Below are 21,606 nucleotides of genomic sequence, written 5' to 3' on the forward strand. Positions count from 1 at the left end.
GCAGCAGCTCTTAGGCATCCTGGACAGTGACTGCATTCAGAATTTACGTTATTCAGAGATTATGTTAAATCCTCCATCATGTAGTACATTCCAGGACATTTCTTTTTTTGTATAGATTAGCCGTGACCCGTTGGGGGAAAAAATCCTAGCAAAGTGTTGTTCACAGTATAGCAGAGACATTATGTCCCATCCTATCACTTTGATGGTCAAATGTTACGTTTTTTCTTTGTTCTGTAAAGGGTGTCCATCAGTGGAAGCCAAGCTGTGATGCTGTGGAGACCCGAGTGTTGTGGTAGGCCTGCCTGCCTACCTGATTAACCACATAAAATTCCTCATCTGATTTGTCACACAGGTACCAATCACTCTTTCTGCCTGGTCGTAATGTTTGTCTCTTACTGTTGATGTGTTTAAGTAACACATGTTCCCCTGATTTCTCAATGCTATCTTAAGCCCTAGGGCCATTGTACTCTTAGATCTATATTATATTGAATTCATATGTTTAAACAAATATCTGCTGGCATGTGTTTATTTCATGGGTCATTGCTGTTTATTTTCTAATTTGACCTTCATAACTTTTATTACTGTCTTGCTCTCACTATACTACAAGAGAAATTTCTCCCACAGTAAACAATAAGCAACAGGCAATAAAGCAGTGGGTTTTTGTGGAATTTGGATTTCAGTGAATTATCCGTTGTTTCACTTTAATTTCATTAAATTTTTTAAAATTCATTATTTTTTTCCAGACAATAACGTTGTTTATTGTTTATTTTCCTTTTTTATTATTTCAAACAACGTGAATACTGGATATGTACTATGTACATACAATTTCTTTATTTGAAAAAAGCTGTATTATAAGCACAAAATTGAAGTTCTCGGTGTCAAATGATAAATTCTGCATTTAGTTTTCAGTTTGAACTCCAGATGTCACTATAGTTCACGACATCCTGTAGATGCAGTGGATGCCTCTTAGCTACAATATGTTCAATAAAAATATTTATATTATCAGTCACTGTTTTGTTCCACATGCTATGTTGATGGGAAATTTCCCTTCATCCAATACAGAGTTACTGTTTTACAAGATTAAAAGTCTAAATAATTCAGGTGCTGACCTTTTCCTGCATGTTCACAACCTGAAAGCCTCTCCAGGAAAGTAAAGCCATCAGTCAAAAAGTTTCCACACACAAGAAGAATATCAAAGTACTTAATACTTAGTTATTCATTTTCAAAACTGATGTAATCCAGTGATGGTTTAGCACGCTACAAAATACACATTATTATAGATACAATCAAAGCTATAATGCTCAACAAGTGTAAGCTACTGGACAATTGTTTCTGGGGTCCTGTGGGAGCAACTTGTTTCAATAATAATGACCACTCAGGGAAAAGGGAGTTTACAGGATGACTGAATTACATGTCAGTGGTGGAACATTCTTTCTGCAGTACGTCTTCTCTTACTGTGTAAATCTGTTAATGATTTTGTTTACACTTGGGTAACTGGGCGCACAGCACCGCCATAAAAAGTAGTAGTGAATCTTTTATCTGTTACTACTCACAGATTTGTTGCTGCTCTTACTGTCTAAAGCACACCAATGCAAGGACACACATTCCCTCGCACAGTCACATTAAATGGATTTACATTTTTCTTCAACTACTCTACAGCAGATTAAGAGTTTAACGAAGCAGGACTTTCTGAACAGTTCACAAATCAAACATGCCAAGAAAAGAATATTCATGGTCCGCCTCAGTTTCCTGACTATGTGACGTCTGAGGGGAAAAAGGGGGGCACTGAGATCCCCTTGCTATCTGATGTGGAGGCTGAGGCTACTTCTGAGCCACTCCCTTCATTTCCCCACAGTCAACAGGAAGACTGGAGGCCAAAAAGAGCGGCCACACGCTGCAGGAAAGGAAGGACGTAGAAGTCCAGCTGTGCAGTCAGAACAAAGGGAAACAGCAAAGGCAAAGGAATGAGCAAGAATCAGAAAGAAGTGAAGAAAATCCAGTCAATTTATCTGCAGAACTTGGACAAACTAAACAAAGGGATAACGCAAGAAAAAAAGAGTTGGAAACCTAAAGAAGGAGACTTTGCTGTGCAAATAGCGATGGAAAAGCTGCGACAGCCTCCCAAAGCTGGACAAGTTGCCAAAAGCTCAGCCAACAGAATCAGCAGAGATCTGACCTGCTCCATCTGTTTGGATCTCTTCAAGAAGCCTGTGTCTTTGCCCTGTGACCACACTTTTTGCCTGGGCTGCATTGAGGGTTACTGGGCAGGGCCCCGGGGCCCTGGGCAGGGGGGTACAGGCTCCTGCCCTCAGTGCAGGAAGGTGTACCCTGGACAGAGCTACAGACCCAACCGTATTGTTGCCAACATAGTGGAGAGTTACTGTCATGGTCTGGAGGAGAGCGGGACAGGAGCCTGCCTGGCAGATGTTGGGGTGGCAGAGAGGGTTCCTGCACCGGTCCCCCGCTGCAGCAGACACAGGGAGGAACTGAAGCTGTACTGTGAGGAGGACCAGGAGCTGGTGTGTCTGGTGTGTGGTGTCTCCCAAGAGCACAGAAATCATTCCTTGGTGTGTGTCCAGGAGGCTGAACAGATGTACAGGGTAAATTCAGATTTAATGAAGTGTCTGCAGGAAATGTTTCAGGATTAACTGGTGATAAAGTTGAAATAATAAATCGGAATAGGTTGAAATAATTTCTGTTCATTTTTCAATATTCTTCACTAAGCTGTGTCACAACAGGTATCCAGATTTCGCTTTAAGCAGTCCGTCACTGTGCATAATCAATAATTTGTCATCTGCTCTAAACTGCGTTTGGCAGTACAGCAGCTTATGGACAACAGACAAATATCTGTTATTCGTTCTCCAAAACAGCAGATACAAGTAGATGTGTCACTTTATTTGAAGTGAGTCACTGTGTAGTAATGTGTTTCTGTGCTGACAGACATCTTTAAACAGCTCAATGGATTCCTTAAAAGCTGAGCTCAACACTGCTCTGCAGTGTGACACAGAGGCTGAGGACGAGGTTAAAAAGCTCAAGGTGAGATAAAAAAAATCAGGATGTATTGGAATGCACACACATCTGATCCATTTCATGCCCAATACAAAGAGGAAAGGAAACCTCATTCATTCTCTGATCTCTGCATTAATGTGTTTGATAAGTGTAAAGACGTTTGTTCCCAGTGTCTCATGTCCATCATCCCCAACACAACCAGGAGCACACTGCTGATCTGAAGCAGCGAATTGAGGCCCAGTTCAGCGACCTGCACCAGTTCCTGTACCAGGAGGAGAAGCTGCTGCAGGTGAAGCTGAAGACGGAGGAGCGAAGGGAGCTGATCCGCCTGGATGAGCACAAGGCCCTGCTGTGTGTGGAGATCTCTCGTCTGCAGAGGGCCGTCCACGAGATAGAGGACAAACTGAAAGAGCAAGATCCGTTCACTCTTCTCCGGGTAAGTTCAGCTCACACATGAAACAATACGGTTCATCTGGAAGTTATCAACAGCATGATGAGTCAGCTATTGGGATGATTAAAATAAAATAAAAAATGCTGAGCTCTGAATTTTGGAAGTATTTCTTTCTATAACTATTTTCATTACAATGAAGAAAGAGGAAGCAGAATTCAGAGTGAAAATACTTGTTTTTCCACTTGTAGTAGCACTGCATTTCTGTAGCAACATGGTTATCAGCATCCAAATTCAAGATATAATAAAACAAAGGGTGATCATTCTGTGAAGTTAGCCAGCTTTCATGGAGGACATGAACATATTGGCCATGTCAGTATGTATGTTTTTCATGAAGTTAAACATATGGTTACATCATCACTAATGATTATTCGCCCTTAACAAAAGACTCTTCCTCTTGGTGAGCTCAGACAGGATGAAGGCCAGTAATCTCACTCTCATCTGAAGAATAAGGAGTTTAGTTCAGGCACTGGGCCATACTCTCTCTGGCTCGGCTGTGGGACTTTCCCCCAGCCACAGGGAGATCCCACAGGCTGGGAAAGCATGAGCTCAGACGTTGATGTAATGTGGAAAAAGACATCTCTTCTTTCAGATACAACAAAACTAATTACGAGTCTCCTTGTCTCTTTTCCTGTTTATTCTCATTCTAGAGCATCAAAGTCCTGCTCCAGAGGTGAGTGTGAGAATGGTCTGACCATCATATCCTTGAAAGGCTCTGTTTTTGTTCTTTCTCATTTTTGGGCTATGTTTCTGTTGGCAGGCCTTCGCTGAAGTTCGAGAAACCTGTGTTTACACCACCCAGTCTGTGCGAGGGTCGCTTTGCAGGACCTCTGCAGTACAGAGTATGGAAATCCATGAAGGGAAGCATTTATCCAGGTATTTGATTTTAATGCTTTGGTTCCTGAATTACTTGAACTGCACATACATATATATTTGGTAAAAATGTTTTATCACAGAATCTCCCTCTTTTCAGTTCCTGCAGCCATTACATTTAACTCCAGTACAGCCAACCCTTGGCTCAGCCTGACCTCCTCCCTTACCTGTGTTCGCTACCAGACCTTTAACCACACTGTACAGGACAACCCTAACAGGTTCAACGCTGCCCTGTCATTGCTTGGTAGTCAGGGCTTCACTCATGGCCGCCACTACTGGGAGATTGAAGTCTACAGCAGCACAGTCTGGACTGTGGGGGTGGCCCGGGAGTCAGTGCCCAGAAAGGGAGTCATCAAAGCCCTCCCAGCAAACGGCTTCTGGACTCTCTCCCTCTCTTATGGGATTCAGTACATGGCCGGTACATCCCCTCCAACCGTTCTGTCTCTGGAGGAGCCGCTGGCCAGGATTGGTGTGTATCTGGACTACAAGAGGGGTCTGGTGTCCTTTTACAATGCAGAGAGCATGACACACCTCTACACGTTCAGAGAGACATTCACCGAGACTCTATACCCTTACTTCAACTTGGGCTTCCTGGATAAAGTGCATGAAAATGAACCTCTCAAAGTTTTCCTACCAAAGATTTAAAAATCACAAAGGGGGGAAAAGAAAGTCAATAGTTAACAAACAAACTTGAAATTACAAAAAAAGAGAGAAGAAAAAAACTATAATTTCTATTGTACAGACAGCAGATTTGTGTATGTCTAAAGCACAATGTATAGTAGATTTATGCATCCAATTGATCATCATCATATATCATAGTTAACATATAACAGAGTCTGTATATTGCATCTGCTGAAGCTGTGCTTCAGTGAAGAATGTGTGGTCACCTGACTGTGATTAAATTAAGGAGCCCATATTATCAACATTTACAGGTTCATAATCAGATTTTGATGGTCTACTGAAAGTGGTTCTGCTCTGATTGGTCAGCTTGATGGTAAAAATGACTGAATATGAGGCATCTGCTCATTCTTTGTTAGAGGCATGCCAAACTATCTATGAAGCACTCATCATGTAAAAGTGTCTTGTGCTGATGCAGAAGTAAAGGAAGAGAAGTCTGGACCACAAATAAGGCATCTCGAACAGGAGCAGCCACTTCTTTGGGAGAGACCCCCACTGATGTGATGTATATAATGATTTGAAATTGACATTATGCTTTGTTTTGTAGCTGTTTTGATAATCTGATGATGTAGTCCATCCAAGGAACACGGAGAAAATGTCATTTTGTTTTCTGAGTGTAAAAGACACTCAGGTTTAATTGTCTTTTTGTGAGCATGAATTGTTAGTTTTAAAATCGTTGTATTTCTTATGATAGATGAATTTACAATCATGTTAATTCAAGTTGATTCAAAACCTGATGCATGTTAAGTGGCATTCAATATTGTATAGAAATACAATATAAATAGTCATCATTTTACACATTCAGGATTTTTCTAGATTTTTCAGTTATTGCAACACAATTATAAAAATGTCTGCAACATTAACAAGGGAAATTGTTTTCTTTCAACCACCAGGAGCACTATGGAGCGATGTCTTCACAAGAGGGTCTGTGGTTTGTTTGAATCATGCACAAGTTTGAGATGACACTCAGTCACTGCACAGATTTAGCCTTTAATTGACTTGAAAGGTGATTGGTCAGTTGTAAAAACAGGATTTTGTAAGAACAGAGCAGCAGTCTGGAAACACTTAAAAAAAAAACAAGCTGACACGTAGTCTTATTGGTCGGCTTTTCGGACACAGTTCCTGATCATATTTAGTTGTCTGATACTCAAAAGACAGAAAAATATGACTGAGAACTGCTTTATTAGGTTTTTGTTTTGTGTGTTACTGTATACTCGTGCTTTACTTTTTATACAAAAAGATACAAAACTGTAGATCTTCTCATAATTACAGTGTTTAACCCATTTGAGCCTAGTTGAGAGTAAAAATGCAGGAGTGATTCTATCCCGAACCTCATTTACTTGGTGTGTTAGTCCGGTTTTGAGAAGCTTAGTCATTTTTTGTTGGGTTTCAATTGGACTAACACTATCATTAGTTTTATTCTAGTGTCTTGTAAATGTGCTTCATGTTGCCTCAGACATCAAATCTTCATAAATCTACACAAAGATGGGTGTTAAGATGTTCAGAAGGGAGCCCCAAAATCAATAATGGGGCCCACAATGTAAGAAAATGCTAAGTGGACCTCCATCTCAAGCAAAATCACTGGTTGATCATACATGTCTTAATCTCAATTTCACATTTTCAGAAAAAAATCCTGCAACACACCTTTAATATCTGTATTAGAAAACAGCTTTCCATTCTACTCCTTTTCAATACACAGTGCTGAGTACCTCCTGGGCACTTTAATATGCCTGCAGCTGAGCCAAACGACCAGGTGAAAAATGGAGGGGTAGGGTACACTTCTGTTTTGCCTGCTGTTGGGTGTTGTTCTTTTGAGGATTATGGGCTAATGGTCATCTAGCCCTCCAAAAGTAGTTGAAAGGGCACTTTGGACAGCAAGATGACTGTTACCCCTTAATCTGCAGAGGACACAAGACAGTCCACCCTACATTGCAGCTCTAAAGGAGAGCGGTAGGACTAATAAGGGTAGTTGGGATTGGGTCCAAGTTGCTTTTCTGATTACATCAATTATCTCTGATTAGTACAGTTGGGGGCTGCATGGTGGTCAGCACCGTCACCCCAGCACCGTCCAGCTTCCTCCCACCGCCCAAAAAAACATACATGTTAGGTCAATTGGTGATTCTAAATTGACCCTAGGAGTGAGTGTGAGCATGAATGGTTGTTTGTCCATCCTGTGATGGACTGGCGACCTGTCCAGGGAAATACTTGCCCAATGACAGCTGGGATGGGCTCCAGTGCCCCCGCAACCCTGAGTTGGATTAAACGGGTATAGAAAATGGATGGATAGTACAGCTGGGTAGGTTAAGAAACATGATCTGTTGAACCTGTAACCACAACCAGAAGGTATCATGAGCCTAATCCCAAATTACACCCTAAAGCAAGCATATCCATTTTTTTTGCACATTAGTGGAATTTTTAAAAATGATTTACTGTTTCTTTTCACCTTTTCTTATTACCACCTTTTCTATGCAAATCCAAAACAGCAATGGGAACTCAGCCAGTGAGTGTGCAGTTTGAGATTTGGCCATGGTTTACTTTACAGCCTATGAGATCATTTCTACAAACACTTTAAGGTTTAAGGTGAAAATATTAACAGAAATTAACGTAGTGCTGCTGATGCCGTTCATTATCAAGCTGTTGAAAAAATAATAGTAAAATAACTATTGGTATAGCATTTATTTGTCTTCATATTGCATTACTTTGTGCCAGAAGTGTTCATATTTAGATAAGAGAATGGAGCTGAAGAGTAATCCTTGAACCCTGGATTAAATATCCATGAAGTCTAATATTGATTTGTTTATTAAATTATCTTTAGAAAGATCACCAGCACACTGATGAGGGGCAGTGACTCAAGCTAAAAATTTCTCAATGACTTGTGGGAAAAATGTATCAATTTCATATTTTATGGGAGAAGTTGATGTTTTTGAATTGAAGTCTAACTGAGCTACAGATGTTTTCGAACCTGTAGTGGTCATAAATGGTATTGCACTTTTAGGCCCTTCCTCTGTGGCAACTGTTCAATAAATATTCTACCAAAGGTGCTTTATACATTTAGTCTAATGCAATATTATCAGATTTTCACACAAACGTTATGTCATATTTATTGTATTAGAGATAAAAAAGAAAATGTTTTTTTTAACCAAGGTTAGACATTTAAAGGGAAGGAAAAAACATTTTTAAAGCAATGACAGTGTTATTGCAGACTACTCACGCTCATTCTACTGTTCTCATAATTATCCACCTGAATCACAGTTTAGTATGGAGGCATAAAAATAACCAAGCGTTGCTATGAAAGTTGTGGTCGCAAGGTCTTGTGGTATAGAACTATGTTCTTTCTTTCATAAAGGATGGTCCTGTGTATCCAATGCTAAAGGAGATCTTAAAGGAATCATTGGAGCTCCTTTCCTTTGATAAAAGAGGAATACGCACAGCTCTTATCATGGCTGCTGCTCAGGTGTTGCCACGTCACTTCACTCAGTTGGGAAGGCTCCTGAAAAGAATGTAATATTTGACCAGACCCTACGTCTAAACAATAGTGGGTGTTACTTCCCCGCACGTAAACTCGGAATAAATCTAAGGGAAACCAAAACCAAATCAGTAAAACTGTAAATAACGCACCATTTAGGAGTCAAGGAACAACAAGCTTTTGTGCAAGTTGTCCATAATTATCTTTGTATTTACCAGTTGACATAATACATCAAACTGCATGACATTCATTAGAAGTGATCCATCTTTCAGCTTCTGATGGTACAAAAAAAAAACAACAACCAGTGGATATGATTAAAAATCACAGCAAACTATAACTCAATATATACATTTTATATCTTAACACAGTACTTACTTGCAATCAGCTCATTACAGGTGGTGTGACTGAATCTACTTGAATAATTACCACTACTTTGTTTAACAAATACAGTTATGTACGAGGACAAGCAAAGATGGGATTCCTCTGCATGGTTTCACTCTGTGTGACAAATGCAAATGTAAAGTATGCGGGTTGGCGTTTGTGGTGTCAACCCATGCATTTATTCCTCGCCTGGAAATGGGTGTGACTAACCATATGTAAGAACTTGAGTCTCCGTTTAAGTTTAGAGAGTCACTTGCTTGTGTGTAATGTGTCCTGAAACTTTGTGCTTGTGTAGCGTGCATGAAAGCCTTTTTTACTGATGCTGTCATCTGAGTGAAATTTTAAAACAATGGCGTCTCCAGCTGAGTAGACCTCCTCTGGAGCCTGAAGGAAAAGAGACAGACAAACAGAAAGGCAGTTTTAAGTATAATTTTAACAAAAGTTTACTGCACACTATCCACAGTTTTATGAGTCGCACCCCAGATCCACAATATCGTCCCAGCCTTGGCGACTTGATGTCAGCGCCGTCGTATAACTCCACGTAATCGTAGCCACAGTCTGCCTCCTCCTCGATCTCAAACACTTGAAAGATCATCTCCACTCCGTAACCCTTCTCAGCAGTGACCACCCACAGGCAGTCGGAGCCTCCAGGGTAGTTGTTATCTCCAAACTGTGCATGTGAGTAAAGATCTTTTGTCTTGACCTCAGCTTTAAGGCTTCCTCCACATTCTGGGAATTCACAACCACAAAATTAGAGGGTCAAAAGGAGGAGCTCATAAAAGTAAGGAAAGAATGCAGCTTTATAAGAACAACAGAAAACAAACTTGCTCTTGAAATGACACATTTTGGGGATTTTATTCTCTCTACAATATGCCATTTTGCTCCTATTTTGGGCTTGGGCTCTGAGTGCATCAGTAGCTTTATAGTTTCTTTGCCCACCTGCTCTGTACGAGGCCTCAAACCCTCTTTTCTGCACCGAGTTGTCGGAGAAAAAGCGCATGAAGATTCTGTTGCCACTGGAAATGACTGGAGATGGCTTCTTGGTGCCACAAAAGCGCCCCAGGGTCGGAGCACGAACATTTCTCCCGTCAAAGATCTCCAGGTGGTCATAAGCGCACTCCAGATGAGCTTCTATGTCAACCTCATTAAAAACCTGCAAGTCATTTAGAGTGTAGTTAAAAGATATATGTATCCTGTCAAAAGTTTTTTTGCAGCTTTTAGTCTGGGTCATGACATACGAGTTTGATTCGATGGCCCGGGGTCGTGGACAGAGACCAGGTGCATGCCTTCTTACTGGGATATTTCTCAGGCCAGTTGGGGCTGCTGATTGTGCCAGACACACTGTTTACAACATGATCGCAGCCCGCTGAAAAAAAACAAAAACAACATGTCAGGGGAAAAGGATGAAAGCTGCATCACATCATTTCCTCCATTTCAGAAATAGCGTCCTCTGGGAGATTTTCCCGTGAATAGACATCCATTGAAAATCAGGAAAAACAAAAGCAAAATCAAAGCTTTCTACTTGCAAATTTACCTTCACACAGCGGCTATTTTTTATTTGAGGATAGTTCCTTCTTTGTCAGTACACACACAACAACTTTAGACACTAGTAGTGTCAAAGTTTAATCTAAAGGGAGAGCTGACTCTCTAAATCCCAGAAGTGAGCGGGCAGCAGTGGACATACTGTACCTTCCTTGCAGTCGTGTTTGTTGTCATGCAGCATGAAGCCGCTGCGACATTGACAGCTGTAGCTCCCGAAGGTGTTTACACATTCATGATGGCAGCCTCCATTAGCTTTGGAGCACTCGTCTATATCTGTGGAGGTGTTCAAAGGACTTTAGTTGAACTTGTCTTGCGCGTGGAAAAATTTGTCACATCAGACTTATTGAGTTACATTCCAAGCCCAGATTCACTGTATTGTTAAAATGTGCTGTGAGGTGAGAAAAATCACAACTTATAACTTCTGATATTGGAGTGCAACAAATAAAAGATTAATTGATTGATTGGTCATGGGTATTTCTAAATGAAAGAACACAAATCTGTTGGAATTTGACTGTTTAAGGCATATTGTTATTTCAGCAGTTAGATGTATAGTTGCTCTTGCATATTTTTAATAAAATATACACGATGCTAGATTGGACTGATAGTTTAAGAACAATGAATGAAGAATAAGAATCAGGAGTACACTTTTGAATTACAATCATTTGAAAAAAGACAGAGGAAAACATCGTCAGAAGTTAATAAACTAATTGTTTATCACTGCAGAAATCTTTAATCGATATTTTCCATCTTCTCGTAGCAGAAGATGCTGCATGCTGTTATTCTGCTGTGATGTTTCACACTGTGGAAGTTCTGCATGTTTACACCAACACCGCCTAAACTAATCAGTCACTTACCAGAGAAGAAGTGAGCCTTGAAGCCCCTCTTGGACACTGTGTTGTCCGACTTAAACTCAATCCTCATGTTGTTGTGAAGGGAGGTGATGACATCAGGTTTCTCAGCCCCACAGAACTTCCCATGGAGCTTTGAATCTGAGCTCAATCCACTGCGCACCTCCACATAGTCGTATTTGCACACCTGACGTGAAACACAAAAACACATCCTATTAGTAAGGACAAAACACAGTCACATCACTAACAGACCACGTGAAACTTACGTCGTTGCCTTCGGTTTCAAACCCGTCAAACACCAGGGTGATGCGATACTGAATGGGGGCCACCAGTTGCCACACGCAGTTCTTGTTGTGTGGGTATTCTTTAGGCCAGCCGGGGGTGATGAGGGATCCGTTCAGACTGGTGATAAAGCCGCCACAGGCAGCTGCTGGTAGGTGAAAAAAAATAATTGAGTTGGAAAAGTCACACGTTATTAAATTCTTCTGAGAAAAGAAAAACATGTCTTAGATGTTCTCAAAATAATGTAAAATAAATTTGAAATGCAGATCACAAAAATTCTACTGTGGATAAACAAAATTAAAAGAAAAAGAAAGGTTGACGCTTCTGTGGTGGCAGAGCTGTTGGAGAAGTAGAACACTGCCCTCTGGTGGTAAAATTGGGGAATTCCTGGAAATCTTTTAACTAACAACGTCTCTCTCAAAACGCCTTTAGACTGATGGAAGACATAGTTGCTGTGTGTAACTTTAATTTTCAATCTAATTTTGTATGTTGGTCATATTTATTTGTTTTTTAATGAATGAAGCAGAACTGTGATGGCTTAATCAAAGAGGGGCATTGAATACATTATATGCTGTGATGAAAAGAGTACACTGCATGAGTGCGGCGGCAGGCTGCAGACACTGCAATGTTGATATGGGCATACTCTACACTCACTCTCACAGCTGCGTCTGTCAGCTGCCAGCTCATATCCAGGGTCGCAGGCGCATCTGTAGCTGCCCAGCGTGTTCAGACAACGCTGCTCGCAGTGCCCGTTGTCAGGTCTAGAACACTCATCCATCTCTAACCAAAGAAAGCTCTTTATTTTCCTTGCCAAACAAATTGAATCACTCTGTCCTTTTCATTGCTGTCACTGAAATTACTTTCTTACCTTTAAAAAAGCTGGCTGCAAACCCAGCTTTGTTGACCGATCCATCAGATACAAACTTGAGCCAGAGCTGGTTGGAGCTGCTTTTGATGTCATCCGGTTTATCGTAGCCACAGAAACGGCCGAGCAGTGGGCTGCTCTCTGAACTGCCATCCCTCACTTCCACGAAGTCATAGGCACAGCTGTCATGTCTCTCAATCTGCAGTCACAGAGTGGAAAATTATGACAACTAACAGACATTGAGTACAACAATAAATGTTGCAGTCTGACATGCTCTGTCTGTTATTCTTTAATCGGCCTCCTCTGGCCTTTTACTACTCTTTTAGAGGGTCTTTGACATTGAACAGTGATTTTAGTGCCTGTTTTCAGCAGCCAAAGACTTGAAATAGAGCTAGACAAAACATTCTGCATGTGTCTTTTTACACAACACTTCAGTCAAATGCAGCAGCAAGTGTTAAAACCACATTCCACTATTTTTATTAGCTTCACCATAATATAAAGTATTTTTTTTTTACCTCAAATGATTGAAAGGAGATGCCTACATCAAAGCCCTCTGCTACTGTGATCTTCCACACACACATTTTGCTGGATTGGTAGTCAGCAGGATAATTGGGGGACTGGATCTGGCCGCTGTCCCGTTTCACCTCTCCCCCACACATGGCTGCACAGGGGGTGAAAAGTGATATTAATAGCAATTTGTGTTATTCAGACTTTTCGTACGCTATGTGAAGTAATGAAATACATATTTAAGCAGAAAAGCAAAGATTTGAAAATTATTTACCAACAAAATTCTTACTTTATAAAAGAGAAAAGGGACTCCTTTATTATATTTGTAGATTCACAGTACACCAAATTTTTCTAGTAGATGACAGGTCTGGACTCCTAACAGGCGAGTTCATCACCCAGGCTCTTTTATTGTGTTTTAGTGTTAATCTGGATGGCAGCACATTTTGCTCTAAAACCTCTGATTACTGGTCTGTAAGAATCAGGCAAGTTTTCCATTCCTTGGTTAACCTGTTTCATCTTTTAAAAAAATGTGTTGCATACGTCCACTTCAAAATAAGTATATATGTCATTTAAAAAAACGTGAATTACTCAATTTCAACATTGTACTCCACTAATGTGTATTTTCCAATCACTACACTCTGTCATTTTTTGTAAATCTTACACAGAATCCTTTTAAAGTTTTTTTTTGTAAAGTGGTTTCTGTCTCTACAACTAAAGTATAAAATAAAGGTGAAGATGCAGCACACACAGAGTGTGCATTAATATCAACATGTTGTCAGTGTTGTACCTTCATAATTAGCAGAAAAGCCTTTGCCCAACCAACTGCTGCTGCTTCTGAATTCAATCCACAGTTGACTGTCAGTTGAGATAATTGGATCTGGAAGTGTGTCCCCACAAAAACGGCCTGCCGAGGAACATCACAAGATGAAAACATTCTCTGACAGTGTGTACTTCACGGTGCAAACTGCTGAGTGTATAACATAAGTATAAAACGGACCTTTCAGAAGAGCTTTTCTCCAGAACCCGTCTCGGACCTCCACATGGTCGTACCAGCACAAATTACTCCTGAAGAGGTCCATGGAGGTGAAATTAAGGATGATCTGAGATGCAGAAAAGATAAAGTGGTGGGTATCAGGGTCATAACAAGATTTATAAGATTTGGAAGATTCACAAGAGTTGAAAATATTTCAACAGAAATGACACAACAGTTTTTTTATTGACAGCAACACAGTTGTTTGTAATTCTTTGGAAATATTTTTCCAATGACTCAACCATACTAATATCTTTTTCACCCCCACATCTATTCAATATTTGTCCTTGTATGTGTAATTCAATGCTGCAAAATATCTGGACTGGACTGTGTATATAATGCTAATTTCATGTTTTCTTTCTGCTCTATAGAAACTATACGCAAAAAGGGACTGACTTTCATTAATTTGATTCACTGCCCTGGTTTGATATTTTGTCACCTTCTCTCCAGGGGTGACAGAGATCCTCCAAACACAATGAGAATATGCTGAATACCCGTTGGGGAAACCAGGAGAAGAGAAGTTTCCAGTGCTCTCCTGCAGGCTGTCCCCACACCCTGTCACAGAATCACACACCAAAACATCAGCAGGGCTGAAACAGCTTTCAGAAAAGGCATCAAAGTGTTGTGAAGAAAAGCTCTTTCAAACAGTTTTTGAACATTTGTTTTGATGGGAAGTTTAAGCACATTTAAAAAGTCATGAGAGTGCTAAAACAATCTTAATTTGGATGATTTGAAGATATCCTCTATACGTCTTACTTGCACACTTGTAGAGTTTGCGGGCTTGTGCAATGTCCCCCTTGCTAAGCCTCGTCCTCTGTCCAATAGATGGCCTGACTCCGTTGACATCATAACGGGGCAAGATTGTGTCTAAGAAGATGCTTCTGTTCAGAAAACCCAAAAAACCTAATTGTCAAAAGTCAACTACAACACAAAAAACAAAAATAAAATAATGTCCCATATTTTCTAACTATACATGTACATAAGAATCAGATTTTGACAAGTTCACATGAAAAGACTGATAGGCGGGTTAGGGAGAATTTTTCCAGAAAATACCTCCTGTTCAACTCTTTGATACTTATATTGATTGTGATAATCTCTCACTGGGTTCAAAGCTCCCACTCTCGCGCAGTTCCCATGGTGATGAACCCATGAATGACTGGCATGTGCAAACAGAGCGCTCTGAATGGGGCCTTTCGCCGGTGCCAGCCGGCTCAGTGGAGCCCGTTCCTGAATGCCAGAGAAAAAGGCCACACTAGCCCAAATTGTTTAACAAAGCCTGAACTGCCAGGCCTTAATTTAGCTTGGCTCAGCTCCATGACCCAGACGTGTGAAGCACTTATGGGGGTAAAAAACCAAAGCACAGAGAAAAGTAAGGGGCCAACAACATGCACGAGACAGACAATAGAAAGGACTGGGGTGAAACCATTTCTGTAACAATAAAAGATCAAATCCCTGCAAGTTTCCAATGAAGGAATGCTGAATGAAGGGACAAAGACCATGACAGAACCTCATGCCTCATTAAATACTGTATAGATAACCATTTTTTTCCCTGAGTCAGGTTGTATGAAGCAAAGTAAGTTTTTTAGGCAGGCTCCAGAAGACAGACTGAATCACCATTTACTAATAAGTGCCCCAGTGGAGCTGTGTAATTGCTTGTTATTGTGCTGAAAAGAAAGTGTGCATGCTCAGAAAACCCAAAGCCAGATAACAACAGTGAAAAAAACCTTCACACAATGCTAACTTTAGGGGGATACAAAACTGTGAAGCACAAGAAAGCATCACATGGAACCAACCTGGAAAATGTGTTCCTCGCATAATGCATGATGCTGCCAAAGTCGTACATCTCTCCCAGAGAGTCAACCTCGTCCGGTTCCATTTTCAGAAAGTTATACTCCTGTCCTTTTGGTATACAGTGGAGAAACATCTGGAGTATCACTTAACAAACGCATGTATTCACATAGACGCACCTGCAGTAACAGTACCTGGTTGGATGTTGTCTCTGACGATGCTTACATGCTCGTCACGGTCTGGTCGTGTGTGTTCGTGCCAGAAGCCGATCACGTGGCCGAGTTCATGAACCACAATGCCGAACTTATCACAGTTCTTCCCAATCGAGATGGCCTGAGGACCTCCACCTCTCCTCCCTACATAGGAGCAACACCTGCGGGGCAGCAACATGTTCACAAACATATCCTTTTTGCTTTTTTGCCAAACATGGTACTTTGCATTATGGTCAAACATCTCCACTTTGGTCTTGTCGGTTGAAAGGACATTGTTTCGGAAGTTTTGCAGTTTGTTTAGACGCTACTTTGCAAACCTAAGCTGTGCTGCCATGTTCTTTTTAGAGAGAAGAGGCTTTCTTTTTATAATTGCACTGTCATGAACTTCACTATTCAACATGCAAACTGAGATGTAGCCCTTGGGTTTTTTGCAGTTGCTCTGGGCATTACACAGTCTGGCCTTGGGGTGGACCTTCAGGGACCTCCACACCAGGGAACATTTTCATCTGTCTTGAATATTCCCCACTTGTGAATAATCATTCTCACTGCAGAATGATGGACTCACAATTGTTTGGAAAAGGTCTTAAAACCCTTCTCAGATCGATGGACAGAAGCAGTCGCTTCTCCAACATAATTAATTCAACATCTTCAAAACATACAAACGCAGTGGTTTTGGCCCTGAATCTTAATTAAACTTTGTTGAAAGTGGTAAATGTGCTCTTAACTCACCCACAAGGCCGATAAGTGAAAACAATGTAGCTCTCTTCAGTTGTCCTCTCTATGAATGTCACACAAGTGTGTTTCTCCCAGTGACGCATTGCTTGACGGAAAATGGCTCGCTGACTGCCTGAGTAGAAACTTTGAATTAGAGTTTGATGATTTTAGGTTTTCTAAACTCAATTTCTTCAAAAATCAGTTGGAAGACTTCTTTCAAAACTCACCACTGAAATTCCCGCTGATCACATACGGGATGATGCCGTCCGGCCAAACTCGCTCAGGCCTGGAGGTGGCGGCTCGTCTTTGGCGATACAGACTCTGATTGTCTGCAGCTGTCTTGACGTCTTCATTGGAAGTGGTACTGTTTGCTGAAAAGTGCAGGTAAGAAATTCCATTCATAATCTTTCAAGTGCACTTACTCTGTTAGAATTCCTGTATTCGTAGATCAGTAAGCTTTTGTTTCTGCTTCGACACCTGAGTTTGTGCGGTCTGTGTTTTGTGCTTCATCGTTGCTGTGGGACGTTTTGAATATGCGAAGGTCTTCTTCATCCAGAGCAATGTCTCCCAGAAAGGCAGCTGTGCAGACAGTTAAACACGCAGACAAGCAGCAGTCATAGTAAAATGAATTGCATTTTATTACATCCCTTTTTTTTAAAATGAAGACTAACAACCACAATATTCAAAGACTAAATATATGATGCTGGATAACATTTGTTGAATGACTATATGCATCCAATCAGAATAGGTTTTAGTGTGTTTGCTGCCTACATCGTAAATAATCTCACTGTATTAGAATAAATAAATGAACATCAAGTCTTTATCATAATTTGATCAGTATGGAACTATTGCTGTATTCTTTTATATATATTTTTTCTCCCCGGGCCTGTTGTCAGGCAGGTTGTTTGAAGTTTATTTTCAGCGTTGTTTTCATTCTGAACTTCATTAACCAACAATGTTTCTCGCCAGTACATTTGAGACAGATGGTAACTCTTATTCACTAATCTGAGAACAATCAAAGCAGCTGGTATTTGTCTTTTGCATTCTTTGCTAAATCTGTCATTGGAACGGCATGACATGAATGAACGATGAATGTAAGTGTACAGCAAATACGTGACTTCTATCCAGAATTCTTATCTGTTCATTTATAACCTTGAATATTGCCTGCACGCTTAAATTGAAACCAACTGTGCTTCTATTATCGATTAAAGATGTGCACTGAATACATCACAGGACCATCCTGTGCTGAGCTGCATCTTGAGACCTGCTGAATAGCAACTCAGACTTTATCACGAAGAACAGATCAGATGAGTCTGTAAACAGAGACTTTATAAATGGCCTCTGGACGACTACAACACTGTTGAAGTGCCCTGGTCAATAAGAACGCTGTGATATTTTCATATGTATATTAAATTTACACATATTCATAATTTGAAAGGTATTAGAATATCAATGTTAACTGGAAAGTGTTTGTTATTTATTCATACAGAGATTGCAGAGTTAAACCTTAAAGCTTTACTTTTTTTTATTTTTGCTGAAATTTCCTCTTGAATAGTTGGACATTGAAGCCTATTCCCATTTCTTAGTGTTACCCTCATGTGTTCATTTTAAATGTCCCCTTGAGAGTAGGTTATTTTGTACAAAAAGGGGCACATTTTAAGAAGCCAATGCATCATCAGTTGTCACTGATTTCTTTAACATGAAGAGATGCAACACAAACATGAACTATTAACTTCTACACCAAAATTAGAATGTAGATATGTTCTTTTTAAAGTTTTTTAATCCTTTCGGATTGCCAATGGTCAGATGTTTACCTTGAGTGTGCAGAAGCCTACCTGCACAGCCCTATCGCTTTGGCCTAAATCTTTATCCCAAACAGCATGGGGACCTCCTCACCCTCACATGGCATAACTGTGTAAAATGGACAGGAAGGGCTAAGTGGTTGAGGGCAAAAGGTGGAATTGGATTGGGCCTTTGACTTAGACGTAAGGTTGCACATATCTGACAAAATGCTAATAAAGTCAACCTCATGCTTTTTTTTCTTTCTACAGTGACATAAACTGCCAAGTGCGGATGTCCATGTAAATATTCACAATGATTTTCACACAAAAACTTAGTAAACATCCACAATCCTCTTTCAAACTTAGCTTCTGCGTCATACAACGCACAGATTTTTATGATAAGTATCCCAGATCAGTTGTCACTGATCACTGCCTTACAGTGTTGCTGTTCCAAACAAGCATTACTGCAAAAGTCCTTGCAACACAGAAAGATTAAGGTGCAGATAAGCAGCAATTTAGTTACTAAATGGCCTCTGAATATCCCTGTATACCTAAACTACAAGCGATGAGGTTTTTTTCGTAAAACAGTTTGAATATGTGTGAATTTCCCCACCGTGGGACTGACGAAGGTTTATCTTATTTCAGAAGCAGGAATGGTTGTCTGTGACAGAATACTGAATGGGTGGGAAAACCCTTCATTTCTCAATAAGCTACCATTCAAGAAATTTGAATCTGAATAGCCATTTCATATATTCTTTTGTTTGTCAGTTTTATAGCAAACGGAAAGTGAAATAGAGAGGGGAAATAAAACATTTAAGTTTAAAAACAAAGCTTCCAAAACTTCAAGTTGACACAAATGCACACACATTAGATCCATGTTTTCCCTCTCTAAGGCATTAACTTTTAGCCTCAAATTTAGCCACCATACTATAAAAGCAGAGCAATTTGCCAGAGTCAGTTCCTTGAAGTACCTCCTTCAGCCGTGTGATGTAACAACCTTTAAAAGTACAAATGAGAGGACGGAGCGGGCCCTGTGTCAGCCTTTGAAGTCAACTCACTCATGCAAAGGGAGACTGTAAATGACTGTCACCCCTGCAGTGTGTACTCCATACCCTGCGGCCAGAGGGATTTCTCCAGCCGAGGACTGTGCTGGCATGGCCTCAGTGACCTTCAGTCTCCAGGCAACTGCCTCAGAGTGGAGGAGTGGTGTGTTTTGAAAGTTCCCAAAGTCGCAAGAGAAAAAGGAAACCCAACCTGCTGGAGGCCCCTGATTACGAAAGTAAATTGTTTGGCATGTCAGATGATGGACATATTCATATCAACCTGTTGAGGGTTTGTAACAAAGGCTTGATTAATCTAATCTAACAGACTCAAATGCATGATAATGAATTTTTATGTTTACAATAACTCTTAATTGATGATGCATGATTTAAAAATTCATCTGTATCTTTTCTGCAAAATATTTTACAAACACAAAACAAGTCATTTATTGTTTCTATTTCAAAGCAGATCAAGTTACCCTCCTCAAGTGAAATTAGCTTTAAACATGCATAAACCCATACATGGCAAAGCAAATGTACTCCACTAATGTGTATTTTGAGGTCAATGTACCATACTTGATAAAATACAGGGTCATCTATTCTAAATCTGTGACAAATAAGAGTAAAATATCTCAACTCTGTCATCTCAACTAAAACCAAAGAAAACAGCAGAATGGCATTTGATGCGAATACTGAAATAACAAGGTATTACTTGATTAAATAGACCCTTCTGTCCCTTAATGGCAACTCTCAAGGGTATTTAGCAGTGAATGCTTTTGTACTTTTGCACTTGACCACTTCACAACAAGTCACCTGAGTTTGGCTGAATAAGCATGATTCACAGCTACAGCATAACTGCTTTACTGTAAACTAAACTAAAGAAGAAAACAGTTCGTGGTCCAAAATCCCTTTTAAAATACGGTAAAAAAAAAATCCCTTTTAAAATATGGTAAAAGTAGGAAGTGTACATTTAACTCTTAATCTTCTCGTGATACAGTATCACCCCATAATTTATTATGGAGAATAGATCTGCTTCACATTAGTTTAATCAATTTTTTTTTTCCCCAGCAATAATCTAAAGGTAACAGTCACACCGTAGGAACGTGTTCCTTTACATATTTCTACTTTTCTGTCAAGATACTTGACGTCATTATCCTCAACTTTTATGCTACTTTACATGTTTTTTTCCCATTTTTATGGCGAGTATTGTACTTTTGTACAATATTTATTTAATAGATTCCTAAAGGATCTACATTTTCTACTTTCTATGTTGTAATGTAGGCTTCTATATACAATTTGCTTTGTACTACCTTAACCTGAACTGTATCAATTTACATTTAATCCTGGACTTCCTTTGGTCTCAACATCCACATCAGAGCTAAATTAGAATTTTAATTAGCCGTTATCTGATCGGTCTTGCAGTGAGTGATTAGGACTTTTCTTATTGGATCAAAACAGATCAATCGTATACCAAAAGCAAATGAATAGGATGTAAAAACGCACGGTACCGGCTTTACAGGGATCCTTGTAATCGATTGCATCCTCAAGGTGAGTATCGGCAGTGTCCCAATCAGCCGCCAGAGAAACGCTCAGACAGCACAGCAGGAACCGGTTTGTGACAGCGACGTCCATTACTTCTGATCAAATATCTGAAGGGGGAAACTGATGAGCGCTGGAAGGCTAATTGTCGGAAGAATCAAGCGCGTCAAGGGAGGGGGAAAAGAAGAAAAAAAGAAAGAAGAAGAGGTAGAACAAAAAAACAGTTCCTTGACAGCGGCAGCGTGACTTTATAAACACACCGTCTCCATGCTGCGGCAGAGAGACCCTGACAGACAGGACCGAGAGCAACGCTCACACAGCAAAACACATCCAGGCATGTAAACCCCGAGGGCTACTTTACCCGCTGTCAGATGTGCCTTTTATGTCCCAGTACAGTAAGTGTGACACCTTACTTAATATCTATACCAGTAGCTTATTGTTTATTATACAGAAGATCACAGGACCATGGAGAAAAAAAAAGTTAAAGTCTATACAAGATACACAAGAACAGTGTAAGATATGCAAGATATAGATAGATAGTTTTTTTTTTCTTTTTTAATTATCTACAGTCCATATTTCTAAATTCTATCAATTTAAATGGCA

At 40.1% G+C, this 21,606-nt stretch overlaps 2 protein-coding genes across 3 annotated transcripts; one reads left to right on the forward strand and one right to left on the reverse strand.

Moving 5' to 3' along the window:
- The first annotated feature begins 1,858 nt into the window (after positions 1-1,858).
- trim69 (tripartite motif containing 69) lies at positions 1,859-5,886 on the forward strand. 2 transcript variants are annotated; one of them, XM_075456447.1, is made up of 6 exons: positions 1,859-2,567; positions 2,941-3,036; positions 3,212-3,445; positions 4,108-4,130; positions 4,218-4,333; positions 4,431-5,886. In XM_075456447.1, exons 1-6 carry the CDS (start codon positions 1,965-1,967, stop codon positions 4,973-4,975), a joined length of 1,617 nt encoding a protein of 538 aa, XP_075312562.1. In that variant the 5' UTR covers positions 1,859-1,964; the 3' UTR covers positions 4,976-5,886. The 2 variants fall into 2 exon arrangements, with proteins under 2 accessions (XP_075312562.1, XP_075312561.1); XM_075456446.1 differs by having other exon boundaries at positions 1,859-2,600; positions 4,431-5,885.
- A 2,789-nt stretch (positions 5,887-8,675) lies between these two features.
- On the reverse strand, positions 8,676-21,157 carry LOC142373263 (bone morphogenetic protein 1-like). Its single transcript, XM_075456444.1, has 20 exons — positions 20,973-21,157; positions 17,121-17,222; positions 16,871-17,014; positions 16,659-16,776; positions 15,912-16,090; positions 15,723-15,828; positions 14,686-14,810; positions 14,369-14,484; positions 13,897-13,999; positions 13,687-13,803; positions 12,908-13,053; positions 12,396-12,591; positions 12,182-12,307; positions 11,512-11,675; positions 11,252-11,432; positions 10,545-10,670; positions 10,094-10,221; positions 9,795-10,008; positions 9,334-9,584; positions 8,676-9,239 (listed from the first exon to the last, which is right to left on the reverse strand). Exons 1-20 carry the CDS (start codon positions 21,094-21,096, stop codon positions 9,105-9,107), a joined length of 2,901 nt encoding a protein of 966 aa, XP_075312559.1. The 5' UTR covers positions 21,097-21,157; the 3' UTR covers positions 8,676-9,104.
- Positions 21,158-21,606: the final 449 nt, after the last annotated feature.

The sequence above is a fragment of the Odontesthes bonariensis genome, chromosome 22 (genome assembly GCF_027942865.1).
Source record: "Odontesthes bonariensis isolate fOdoBon6 chromosome 22, fOdoBon6.hap1, whole genome shotgun sequence".
Taxonomy (NCBI): domain Eukaryota; kingdom Metazoa; phylum Chordata; class Actinopteri; order Atheriniformes; family Atherinopsidae; genus Odontesthes; species Odontesthes bonariensis.